This window comes from Neophocaena asiaeorientalis, unplaced genomic scaffold (assembly GCF_003031525.2).
Source record: "Neophocaena asiaeorientalis asiaeorientalis breed wild unplaced genomic scaffold, Neophocaena_asiaeorientalis_V1.1 scaffold280, whole genome shotgun sequence".
NCBI lineage: Eukaryota > Metazoa > Chordata > Mammalia > Artiodactyla > Phocoenidae > Neophocaena > Neophocaena asiaeorientalis.
The window spans coordinates 386,571-398,674 of NW_020185321.1; the positions used below are offsets into that span (position 1 = coordinate 386,571).

Below are 12,104 nucleotides of genomic sequence, written 5' to 3' on the forward strand. Positions count from 1 at the left end.
ACGAGTTGAATTGGTGGGGCCCCCCATAACTACCCAGTCACCTTCTATGAGTCAGGATAATCATCTAAAAGGACCCCACCCTGCCCCCCATCAACCCAAACAGTGCAAATGTCCAAAGTGGCTTCATCAACCCCAGGAGTGTGGCCTGTAAAGGGCACCTGATGTGTGCTAGATAAGGCCAGATAAAGAGCTTTTCTGGGCTTCCCTGGTGGCCCAGTGGTTAAGAAGCCACCTGCCAGTGAAGAGGACATGGGTTTGATCCCTGGTCCGGGAAGATCCCACATGCCGTGCAGCAACTAAGCCCGTGCACCACAGCTACCGAGCCTACGCTCTAGAGCCCGCGAGCCACAACTACTGAAGCCAGCGAGCCACAACTACTGAAGCCCACGTGCTTAGAGCCTGTGCTCCACAATAAGAGAAGCCACCACAGTGAGAAGCCCGCGCACGGCAACGAAGACCCAACACAGCCAAAAATAAATAAATAAATTTATTTTTTAAAAAAGAGCAACTTTTCTGAGATAAAAGCTTGATCCTTCCTTAATCACCCTGGGTTCTAATTTGCCCTGAAGCTTTCTTTACACAGAGGTGCGGGATACTGACTCTGCTCAGCAGGGTGGACAGTGCAGCTTCCTGCCAGGCCCCTGGGACCCAAGGGACATCCCGTGGCTGCCAGGGAGGCTCGGGGCAGTGTGTGCTCACAGGCAGCACAGGGCACCACAGCAGCCTGGAAAGTCAGGTCGCAGGCCCTGGAATCCGGAGCTTTCATTCCTTCTTTAAAGTCACAAATCTGACACCTTCCCTTCCCTTGTGCTCCATGTGTACAACTTCAAATGTCAGAGATACTTTACACAAATAGGTGGAGAAAAGGACTGTTCAGAAAACATTTATTGTAGTTTGATGACATTTGTCAAACTGTGGTTCTGAAAGCAAAGCAAAAACAATATTAGGGGAAACTTAGGGTGGACTCATTTCTTAGAGAAAGTTTATGATTCTACCACTTCAGAAAGAGCAATAATTTACTGAAAATATTTAATTTAAAAAACAGAACTCAGGAACTACTATGACTTTTCAGATGGGGAAAGCAAGCCCCTGGGAGGGTGAGAGCCCAGTCGGGCAGCTACTGGGGGAGGGGCTGGGTGCCACTGACGTTTGTGGCTTCACTCAGCAGGCCGACTGCCCCCTCCCTGAGACCACTCACAAGTCACTGGGTGGGGAAGGGGCATTCAAGAGGTAAACGTGATTCCAGCAGGGGACAGCTCCAAGGTCCCAAGGGAGGGCTGGTCCTGCAACGGCTGCCTGGACAGGTGTCATCTTCACACGATGAGATGAGAAGGCTGAACGTGAAGACCTTCTTCCAGCTCCTGTGTGAGTGAGAGTAGATTCAGAAAACTGCCGCTACGTGGCAGCAGTCACGGCTTTACTGTTCACCAGCTTCCCAGCTGAAGGGTTGTCAGGGCACACAGGTGCACACAGCCACAAAACACGGCATCTTCTCAAATAATTCCAGAACATGATATGGCACAGCCCCAGCCTCTCCAGCAGGAGATTTCGCTACAGTTTAGGGTAATATTCTGATGACGTGGGGCTTCCTGCAGCTCCCCAGTCACCTTCCATGAGTCGGGGGGAACCATCTAAATGGACCCCGCTTCCTGGAGCAGAGGCCTAGTCGTCGTACTGCACTTCCGCCCGGAGCTCCTTGGTGACGTAGTTGGCCAGCATCGCCAGCAGCTGCTGCTGCAGGGCCTCACTGCCCATGACCAGCATGGTCAGCTGCACGGCGTCCGTCCATTGCAGGTGCCTGACGATGGCAGTGGCTTCGTTAAAGAGCTTCTGCTGCTCGGCAGGTGGCAGCTCCATTATGATCTGAGGAACTGGCTTAAACTGTCCACTTGTCATCCATGCGCCTAACAAACCCCCGACGGCCCCCCCTAGAAAACAGGAAGGACTCAATTAGTCGGTCATTTATATTCATAAACGATAGTCACAGGTTCTCACTGAGTTCACATCTACCCTTGTGACGAGTGGGCACATTCATGAGCGGGTCAGAATGGGCTTGGCTTCATGCCTGCTCCGCCAGGAGGGCAGAGGGCAAAGGTTGACGTGGCCTTTGGTCGATCTGGCTCAGATAATTGACACCCAAACGTGCCCTCCCCTAAGCTCTGCGCTCACCGTGCAACACAAAGCATCTCCCCCCTGAGAGCTGTGCTAACTAAAATCCTCTTCGTGGGCGGAAGGTTTCCATGCTTCTCATAAAAATCTCTCTCATCTCAAAGAACAGGGCTGAGAAGCAAATGCATTTTCAGGGAGAACCATCTCAGTGGTGAGGCTGAGTTTCCTCCACGGGATGGCTAATATGAGTCTTAGCCCTGAACTTTGAAATTTCCAGTGGAACCACGTGGTTATAAAGGACCCTGCAGACAGATGAGGAGGTATTTTCTCTTGAAACAATGTTTTTCATACAACCCCTCCAAAGTTGTATGATGATAAATAACAAATTTAACGTATTCAACTACTTCTCTTTCTGCTACCCCAAAAGGGCACAAACATTATTTTTAAATGTCAATTTATTATTATCAAAGTTAAAGCACACTATTTTGGAATTTGAAGACCTTGTATCAATGGAAAGTTCTATTTAACCAGGTCAGGTGCAGTCTGCTACAGGAAGATGTCCTAGAGCAGGGGTCTCAAACTCAAGTGCCTACAGGGGTCAGGCAGGTAGCTGAAAGGAGTGAAGCGAGCTGAGTGGGACTGTGGTGACCTGGAGAGACAGGTCGCTGTCTAAAGGAGACATGGCTACCCTATGCCAGCCACTTGCTGCCACATGGAATACCAAGTATGTATCTTTTAAAAGTCTTATGAGTTTTATTTATTTATTTATTTTTTGTGGTACGTGGGCCTCTCACTGCTGTGGCCTCTCCCGTTGCAGAGCACAGGCTCCAGACGCACAGGCTCAGTGGTCATGGCTCACGGGCCCAGCCGCTCCACGGCATGTGGGGTCTTCCTGGACCGGGGCACGAACCCGTGTCCCCTGCATCGGCAGGCGGACTCTCAACCACTGTGCCACCAGGGAAGCCCTGATTTTTAAATATCGGCAATCAGATATTGAAAAGACGCAGCCCAGCTGGACTTGGTGACTTTCTGTAAAAGAGTAGAGTATGGAAAGGGGAAACAGTAACTTTGCAGTGGAGAAACCTGGCGGACATGACCTTAGCCAGGTGATCAAGGTGAGCATCACAAGGGAGGTCCTGTAGGTGTCATATGTCCCTGAAATGTGTGACAAGAAGGGCACTGCACCTCCACGGTATTCTTTCCAAAGATCCATAACCACAGTCTACTCGTGAGAAAGACATCAGGCAAACCCAAATTGAGAGGAGCTCTCCAAAATACCTGACCAGTACTCCTCAAAAGTATCAAAGTGGTAAAAAACAAGACCAGAGAAACCCTCAGAATGGGAGAAAATATTTGCAAATGAAGCAACCGACATGGGATTAATCTCCAAAATATACAAACCGCTCATGCAGCTGAACATCAAAAAAAGAAACAACCCAATTCAAAAATGGGTGGAAGATCTAAATAGACATTTCTCCAAAGAAGATATACAGATGGCTAAAAAGCACATTAAAAGATGCTCAGCATCACTAATCATTAGAGAAATGCAAATCAAAACCACAGTGAGGTACCACCTCACACCAGTCAGAATGGCCATCATCAAGAAATCTACAAACAATAATAGCTGGAGAGGGTGTAGAGAAAAGGGAACCCTCATGCACTGTTGGTGGGAATGTAAACTGGTACAGCCACTATGGAGAAGAGTATGGAGGTTCCTTAAAAAACTAAAAATAGAGCTACCATATGATCCAGCAATCCCACTCCTGGGCATATATCCGGAGAAAACCATAATTCAAAAAGATACGTGCACCCCAATGTTCACTGCAGCACTGTTTACAATAGCCAGGACGTGGAAGCAACCTAAATGCCCATCGACGGAGGAATGGATAAAGAAGATGTGGCACATATATACAACGGAATATTACTCAGCCATAAAAAAGAATGAAATAATGCCATTTGCAGCAACATGGATGGACCTAGAGATTGTCATACTGAGTAAAGTAAGTCAAACAAAGACAAATATCATATGATATCACTTATATGTGGAATCTAAAAAAAGGTACAAATGAACTTATCTACGAAACAGAAAGAGTTACAGATGTAGAAAACAAACTTATGGTTACCAGGGGGTAAGGGGGAGGGATAAACTGGAAGACTTGGATTGACATATACACACTACTATATATAAAACAGAAAACTAATAAGGACCTACTGTATAGCACAGGGAACTCTACTCAATACTCTGTAATGGACTATATGGGAAAAGAATCAAAAAGAGTGGGGTAAGAAAAACAAGACTGGGGAGACTGAAGAGACATGACAATTAAGTGCAATGTGCTGTCTTGTGCTGGGTCTGGGACAGAAAAAGATCATGGATGCAGAAACTGATAAAATCCAAATATAGTCTGAAGAATAGTTAATAGTAATGTTAGTGTTGGTTTCTTAGTCTTGACAAGTGTGCCTTGGTAATATAGGAACTGAAACTGGGTGAGAGATATATGGGAATTCTCAGCATTATCTTTGCAACTTTTCTGTAAATCTAATATTATTCCAAAATAAAAAGTTTATCTAAAAGAATGCAGCCCAGGCCACAGAGAACCCATTTGCAAGCTGGACTCAGCCAACAGTAAGTAAATCTTGCACCATCTCAGGAAACCAAGTATGGAGGCACCTGGTAGCACACACCTTCTCTGGGGACCAGCCAGCCTCATGTCCTAGAGGCTGAACACTGCCCTTAGACAGCTTCCCCCCAGTCTGAAAATAAGGAGCATTCTAGGGAGGGAGGGCCAGTCATTTACAAGTTTTACTGAACTTTTCCCCATGACACCAGTGAAACACTTAAGAGCTGATAAGAGTTGCACTCATCTGCACTAAACCTTTGTGAGAACATCAATATTTGATTTAGAGCAGCACTTAATGCAAAAAGTCGCCAGGAAATATCGACCAGAAAATTACCAAGTCTTTGGAGAAGAGAAAATTCCTTTGTTTTCTGGGTAAAATGATGCTCCTGCCCATGACCAGGGGCTGCAAGTAGCAAATCCCTGGGGTTCTCTTTGCAGACATCCTGTTCTCTACCAGCTTTTACTCAATCTGAATAAAATATGTCCTCCCAAAATGGCATTTGGGCACAGCTATATGATAAATGATCCCAGCTAGCCTTCCCTGAGCACATTAGATGGAGTGGGACAAAGATATAGGATGTCACTGAGGAAGAAGGCAATGGCCTTGTCTCCTCCCTCACGGGCTACTTCCTGGATAGCAAGAAGCTTAAGTCAAGACTCACTAATTCACAGAGTCTGGAAATGGAAATACATAGATGGAAGGTCTGGGGCCACCCACAGGCTGATTTTTCTCCCCGGTGTGGGCTCAGCTTAATACAGTGTCCTTGAATGTCAATCCTGCTACCAGAGGGAAGAACAGAGCAGGAAGCCTTACTGGTGAGCTGGGACACACAAACCATCCTCAGCAGAAAAGCAGTCACCTCTCCAGCCTGTATTCATGTGAAGACTGCAAGCCATATAGAAAGGACTTCCACCAGACTGTGAGCTTTCCCAGGCCCTGTATCCCACCACAGGCTGCCTGGCACGGAGGAGGCGTTCAGTAAATATTTACTGAGCCCAGTGCAGCAGACCATGCCTTGAGCCGATGCCCCTGTGTTGCAGGGTCCATCTGAAGCACCTCGAGGGAGGCCTTATCTGGCCCCTCCTCAAGTCAGACCTGGACAGCAGCCAGCTCTCTGACACCACCCCTAGCCCATGGTTTGGGCCACAGAGGAATTCTTCCGGTTCCTAGTCCAAAGGAAGCAACTTCATTCTAGCAACAATGAATGATGGGAAAATCAGCCAAAGTTTCATTTATTGCCAGAAAAGGGTTCCCAAACAGAAGCAGGTGGTAAAAGAAGGGGACAGGGGTGATCACTCCACGAGTTAGCTTATTGCTTTTCCTGCGTTGGACTGCTTGCTTTCAGAATGGGGAAGCGCTCTGGGAACGAGTTTATGTAAAGTGGCTCTACAGCATCATCAGCCCCCAGTAGGTGCCCGGCAAATCTCAGCTTCCTCTCTGGATGTGTAATGGTGATGGGGGGAGGGAGACTGTCCAAGGGACCCAGGATACCCTGAAATCTTCAGACTCTAGGACACATCCCTGGGGGGAAAGGTGTCCTCCAGGGCTGCATGACAGATGCCATTTGAGAGAGCCCTGCACTTCTGAGACATTCACACAGAAGCTTGTGTTTTTAACAGGATGACTTATGTACCCAAAGATCATTTCACAGAAGCAACCTCAACTCAACAAACTTCTCACACAGGGCAGAGGCTTTTATGAGGTCTCTGAGGTTTCAAAGGTCTTTTTTTCCCCAACAACTGCACTGTCCCTGTGAGGCACTTGCACTTACCAACGGCTAGTCCTGGTGGGCCACCCACCAAACCACCAACGAAGGCCACGGCCCCTGTGACCAGGGCGCCCCTCCCGGAGTGCCTGACGGCCGCCCGCATTTTCCTCTCCTCAGAGACGGAGCACAGCAGCCTCATGATGTCCTCCACCGCGACGGGCATCGCAGCACACCTTGAAGGAAGCATTCCAAAGGAGAGTTTTAATGAGTGAAGCATATTTCTACCCAAATGTTACTCTTCCTAAAGTTTTAAGGAAGGTTCCCCATTTTTGGTACAGAACAGTACCTCTGCTATATGCACGATAACAGCACTCCCCAGTCATGTGCCGAGTCCTTTGCCAAAGAGAAAGCAGGGCAGCTTTCAGTTAATAAGCAGACTGAATCAGCAGGGTGGATGAAAGGTCTTCTCTGCCCTCTGATTAACTTCTGATTTACAACAGGTTAAGGAGCAACGCTGGCCACATGTTCCACCGGTTCATCACGAGTGAGGCAAGTCTGAGCTCTCTTGCATCGGGGCCTTTCAGCTGGCTCAGGCAATCCCCGAGCGCAAACCTTGGCCGAGTGCACAAAGTCCCAGCCCCTGGTCGTCTCCTGTGTGACAGGGCATCTCTGCCCACGCCAAGCCAGAGAAGGGGAAAGCACAGGACTCTGCAACCGCACAGCCTTCACCCACTGGATGACCCTGAGCAGAATGGCAGATTCTTCACCTGTAAGATGGAGATAAACCACCTATAGGCTGGATTCTTGCAAAGTGTAAGCAGAATGGAAGCAAAGTGCCTGGAGCGAGTCTGGAACACTGCAGACTCTCAGACATGATGGCTCTAAATGAACGTTTGGTTCCTAACATACACCACTGGCTTCTATAAGCAACCACTCATAGAGTCAATCCAGTTCTACTCATGAGACATCAAAGGCAAGGACAGGATGATGTAGTAAGATGAAACAACCAGAGAATAAAAGAAATCAAAGAATTCCAGGGGTTTGCATATGGATGGACAGATGACAGACGGATGGGTGTACTTTGGAACAATGACCTTTAGAAAAATTATCTGGGGTCAGGAAACTGTTTGCCATACTAGCAGGAAAAGGACAGGCAGGGGCAAGGGTGAGGGCAGGGCAGGCTCCGCCCCAAGGTTGGTAGGAATGGAGAGCTTTGGCACTGATGGGCCACCTGGCAGGATAGGAAGTAAAATCAAAGCAGCAATGAGCAGGTGATTCTCCTTCCAGCTTCGGCTAGACCCAAGGCTTGATGGGCACTTTCCTTTCTCACCAACACTCCCCTTTTCATTTAAGGCTGAGACATGCAAACATTCACTAAAGGAACTCGACTGTGGAAGTTTGGAGCAGACTCTATTACTCAATATCTTTTGGATATATGAGGTTTTTTTTTAAAACCCAAGAATAATCCAGAATTAGTCTCTAATGTAAAATTATCCTCCCAATCCCAAGAGAGAATTCTCAGCCCTTAGAACAAATCTGTGGATCTCCTGTATCACCAGTCAGAACGTCTTTGTAGTCCCAGGAGAGGTAAGAGGGATCCTGTGCTCCAGCCCCTGTAAATTTCCCCTCTTTTCCTTTTATATTCTTGACATCAGTGATTCTCCACCAGTGCACAGGAGTCACTTAAGATCTTGTTAAACACGGCCCCTATGGGCAGGGTGAGATTCTGTATTTACAAGCACCCTCAGGTGATCTTCTGCCCTCACTTTGGACAGCAAGAGTCTATGAGAGCATGACTCAAGATGTCTGACGTCTGTTACTCAGTCCTTGAGTTCAGAAATGCAAAGAGGCATCCCCCAGATGTGTCTGTTCACCAGGGGTGTGAGAGGCAGTGGAGGGGCAGTCCTGCAGGGTTGCCCAATGGACTAGAGGAGAATTCAAGTGTGTTTGTCCTTGCTCTGTCTCCCAAGTGTCCTGGATCTGCTAAAATGCCTGCTAGCTTCCAGGCCCCTCTGCTCACCAGCGGTGACCACGTGTAGACAGAGCACATGCCCCCTCCTCCTCCCTGCAAGAGAGCCCCCTTCCACCCTTCCAGAGGTCAAGAATTTTCCAGGCACAACTGTCAAGATAACATTATAGCATTAATAACAGTGAAGGAACTGCACTCAGAAATGGGGGGAGAGAGAGTAACCTGATTTACCCAAAAGCCATGGTCCTGTAAAGCTATGCAAACAAAATGTTTAATTTCAAGTACATATTAAGATAACCAAAGGAATTAATTTCATGGTAAAACCTTTCAAAAAGCTAAAAATCCTCCTGTAAAATATCTAGTCACCTTCTAGCTTAGCTCTGGTTTATATCCAGCTTTTTATCTGTCACTTATGCTGAAAAAAGGGAGATGAAGCACAGGTCCCTCGAAGGCCCCTCTGGAGGCTGCAATGAGCCTCCCATTCCCAGAGGCATGAAGACCTTGAGCCTTGCCATGCTTGATCTGCAAGTCTGGCTTCTAGGCCAGTGTACTCTGCCCAGATGCCACTCCTAAAACAGGCTTTCTGCAGAATTATGGATCTGTACTCTTGAAAGAGTTTCTGCACAGCAAGAAAAGGTATGTAAAAGAGGAAGGCAATAGATATATACCCATTTCACCCTCTACTGTCTATTAAAAAAAACCCACAAAACAAAAACCAAAAAAACAGTTTCCAACCTGCTCTGAATGACTTTAGGTCGAAACCCACAGGGGCTAATGAGACACCACTGTGCAAACGCCACTTCCAACCTCCACTTAGCCCAGTTGGGCCAGCACAAGGCACAAGCCCAGAGCTCTGTAGGACTGGAGAGCTAGCAGGTGTCATGGTGTGTGGGAGGGGAGGCAAGGAAGTGGCCTGATTCCAGCTGGGTTCAATGGTTCCACACCATGGGTAGAGAGGTGGCATTGTGGCTGCCTCCATCCAAGGGAATGCTGGTTTAATTTCCTTGTAAGAATCATTTTAGAAGTTAGAGCATCAATAGACTCTTGTTGGGGAAGAAAGGTTTGCAGCCCCATCTCCTGAGCCCTTGCTAAAAAGCTCCAGCCTCCCAACTTCTCTAGGGCTGCCAGATTGAGAAAGGAAGCCGGTCCTGCTTCTCCTTCTCCCACTCCAGCTGCCTTTGTCTGTAAGCAGTAGAGAAGTGGTTGAGGAGGGAGGAGACAGGAGCACTCTGATGGGGACAGACCTCAATGGGGCGGGAGTGTGCCTCCCCCCATATCACACCTATTTCAGAATCAGATTTGTCCACGAAACAGGCTCCGGTCACAGGAAGCCCATCTGCCAGCCACAGGGAAGGCAAATGCCAACGTGAAGCCCTGGTTTCGTGTAAGCACCCAGGCTGGTCTGCCGATTACAGCAGGGATCTGGGTGAGAGGGAGATGAGCCCGTCCCTGAGACTATAGCCTGGCTTTCTGAGGTGGACCAGATTGTGAGAGATGAGGAGAGGAAGGCTGCAGAGCTAACACAGACCTCCATGCACACAGCTCTTTTTAAAAGTTAGAAAAGCAGGGCCACTTAAGAATCAGAGTGATGTTGCCCACCTGCAATCCTCAGTACTTTCTACTTTGCTTGTGAAATTTACAAAGCTCCAGTGTGCCCACTGGCTCCTATAAACCGTGTCTTTCCACCTCTATGCCCCACGGCAAAGATTGGATCCCATCAGCAAACATTGTCAGATTAGCCCACAGACTTTTTAAAAACGAATTAGTTGCCAGAATTTTAAAATCAAGAGATTTCACATACACCTCAGACTTGTGATTTCTCCTGAAAAATCAAAAGCACAAGCCACACTGGGGCTGCCATCTGCAGCAACGCAGGCCAGAGCCGAGCAGGACCCTAGCAGAGCACACGTTACCTACCTACCTGGCCCATGAGCAGGTCGCTTCACACCCTCTCAAAATATTCCTATTTCTTTTGTTTGTTTGTTTTAAAGGCTAAAGAAGCTACCAGTCCCCACAAAGTTAATCTCCCCCAGCCCCTAAATCAGTAACATCCCTTCCTGATCACCTCTAAACTAGCGTCCAGATTCTCTTCCCAGAGGGCAAGGCCAAGGGTGCTCCGCCCTGCGGATATAACACCAGCCACACGCACCGCGGTTCCTGCGCGAAGTCACACGCGCGGGCACACATACACACAGGAGTTCCTGCAGGAGGTGACATGCACACACAGCCCTCCGTGTACCCCGATTCTCCATATGGAAAATGAATGCACGAAGAGCGTGCGCCCGGCACAGGAGAGCCAGGCCCGCGGCCAGCTGGCACGCCAGCCGCTCCGGGCGCCCCTCCCCCTCCCGGCTCCAGCAGCTCGGAGCCCTTTACCTGCGGAGGCGGCGCCGCGAGGTCACAGGCCGGCCGGCGCAGGGACACCAGGCCGCCCCTCCCGGCGCGCAGGCCCCACCCTCCCGCCTTCCGGCTCTTCAGCGCTGGGCCTTCCGGGGCACCACCCACCTGGTCGCGCAGCAGCAGCCGCCGCCGCCGCCGCCGCGCTCTCGGCCCAGGCCCGGCTCCGGGAGCGGCCCTCCCGGATGCGGCACCTGGAGTGGGGTCGCTGGGGCCCCAAGGCCGCGCGCACCCCTGCCCTCCACCCCGCCCACATCCGTTTTAGGTCCGGGTTCTCTTGGACCTTGCTCAAGCCCGGGGCCCTCCTGGGAGACCCTTTCTCTCTTTGGCCCTTCGCTCAGGACCTAAGGACCCCTCCCTTCCCCCCATTTCCGGCGCGGGAGAGACCACGGCAGCCTTGACAAGTAAAGGCGCTGAATTAATATTCGGTGAATATTCGGGGCAGAGTCAAACACCAGCAGGCCGCAGTGCGGGTACCGGCGGCATCTGGGTCTGGGGCTTTGCAAAGGCCTAGCGCCACCTTTGCTCCTGGGGTTCCAAGGGAAGAGGAGGTGCAGTTTCGGGGCAAAGCTGAGGTTGGAGAGGCTCTTGGGAGGGTGCAAAGGCTGAGGGTGGTGGGTAACAGAAGGGCCTGGGACTACTTTAGGGGGCATATGGAGAAGGCTTCCCCCCATCTCCTCCGAGCCCCCCAGACAAGATCTGGCCTGGAACCATCTCAGATCTGAAAAAGACTTCTGGGGACTTACCCTGCACTGTCTCACTCAATCCTGACAGCAGTCCTGCAACATAGGCATGGTTGCCACTGTCATATTACAGACAGGAGAAGGGAGGCAGCAAGGCGCAGAGAGATTGATCTACCCAAGGCCACCAAGATAGTGAGTGTCAAAGTCCAGACTCCATCTTGGGTCCACCTGCCTCAAAGCCCCTGCTTGTAACCAGCACTCTGCCTTGCTTTCCCGGGTGCTGTGGGCATCCAGAGGGTGAGCCTCTTTCACACTACCAGAACAATTTTGTTACTTTTCTTTTTTTTTTTTAATGGGTAAGTACTTTGGGTATGTTTGTTTGTGAACTATAGATATATAGATACATATCCCACTTTACTGAGGTATGACTGACATACAAAAAGCTATATGTATTCAATGTATACAAGACCTGATGAGTTTAGGGATGAGTTTATACCCGTGAAACCATCACCACCATCAAGGCCATAAATACAGACATCGCCTCTGGACGTTTCGTCCAGCCCCCTTTATTATTATTATGATTTGTGTTTGGGGATGTGGTTAGAATACTTAACAT

The 12,104-nt window shown here is 49.3% G+C and overlaps 1 protein-coding gene across 4 annotated transcripts; it reads right to left on the reverse strand.

Annotated features, from left to right (window-relative positions):
- Positions 1-473: 473 nt before the first annotated feature.
- CUNH19orf12 (chromosome unknown C19orf12 homolog) lies at positions 474-10,855 on the reverse strand. 4 transcript variants are annotated; one of them, XM_024733735.1, is made up of 3 exons: positions 10,558-10,728; positions 6,503-6,672; positions 474-1,928 (listed from the first exon to the last, which is right to left on the reverse strand). In XM_024733735.1, the coding sequence occupies exons 1-3, from the start codon at positions 10,623-10,625 to the stop codon at positions 1,663-1,665; spliced, it is 504 nt and encodes a 167-aa protein (XP_024589503.1). In that variant the 5' UTR covers positions 10,626-10,728; the 3' UTR covers positions 474-1,662. The 4 variants fall into 4 exon arrangements, with proteins under 4 accessions (XP_024589503.1, XP_024589506.1, XP_024589505.1 ...); XM_024733738.1 differs by lacking the exon at positions 10,558-10,728 and adding an exon at positions 10,474-10,494; XM_024733737.1 differs by lacking the exon at positions 10,558-10,728 and adding an exon at positions 6,786-7,189.
- Between the last annotated feature and the right edge of the window lie 1,249 nt (positions 10,856-12,104).

Coding starts and splice junctions, on each gene's coding strand:
- CUNH19orf12 (XM_024733735.1), bottom strand. CDS start 10,625: ATGTCACCTCCTGCAGGAACTCCTGTGTGTATGTGTGCCCGCGCGTGT. Junction 6,673..10,557: donor GACTTCGCGCAGGAACCGCG/GTGCGTGTGGCT, acceptor GCTTCCTTCAAG/GTGTGCTGCGATGCCCGTCG. Junction 1,929..6,502: donor CCCACCAGGACTAGCCGTTG/GTAAGTGCAAGT, acceptor CCTGTTTTCTAG/GGGGGGCCGTCGGGGGTTTG.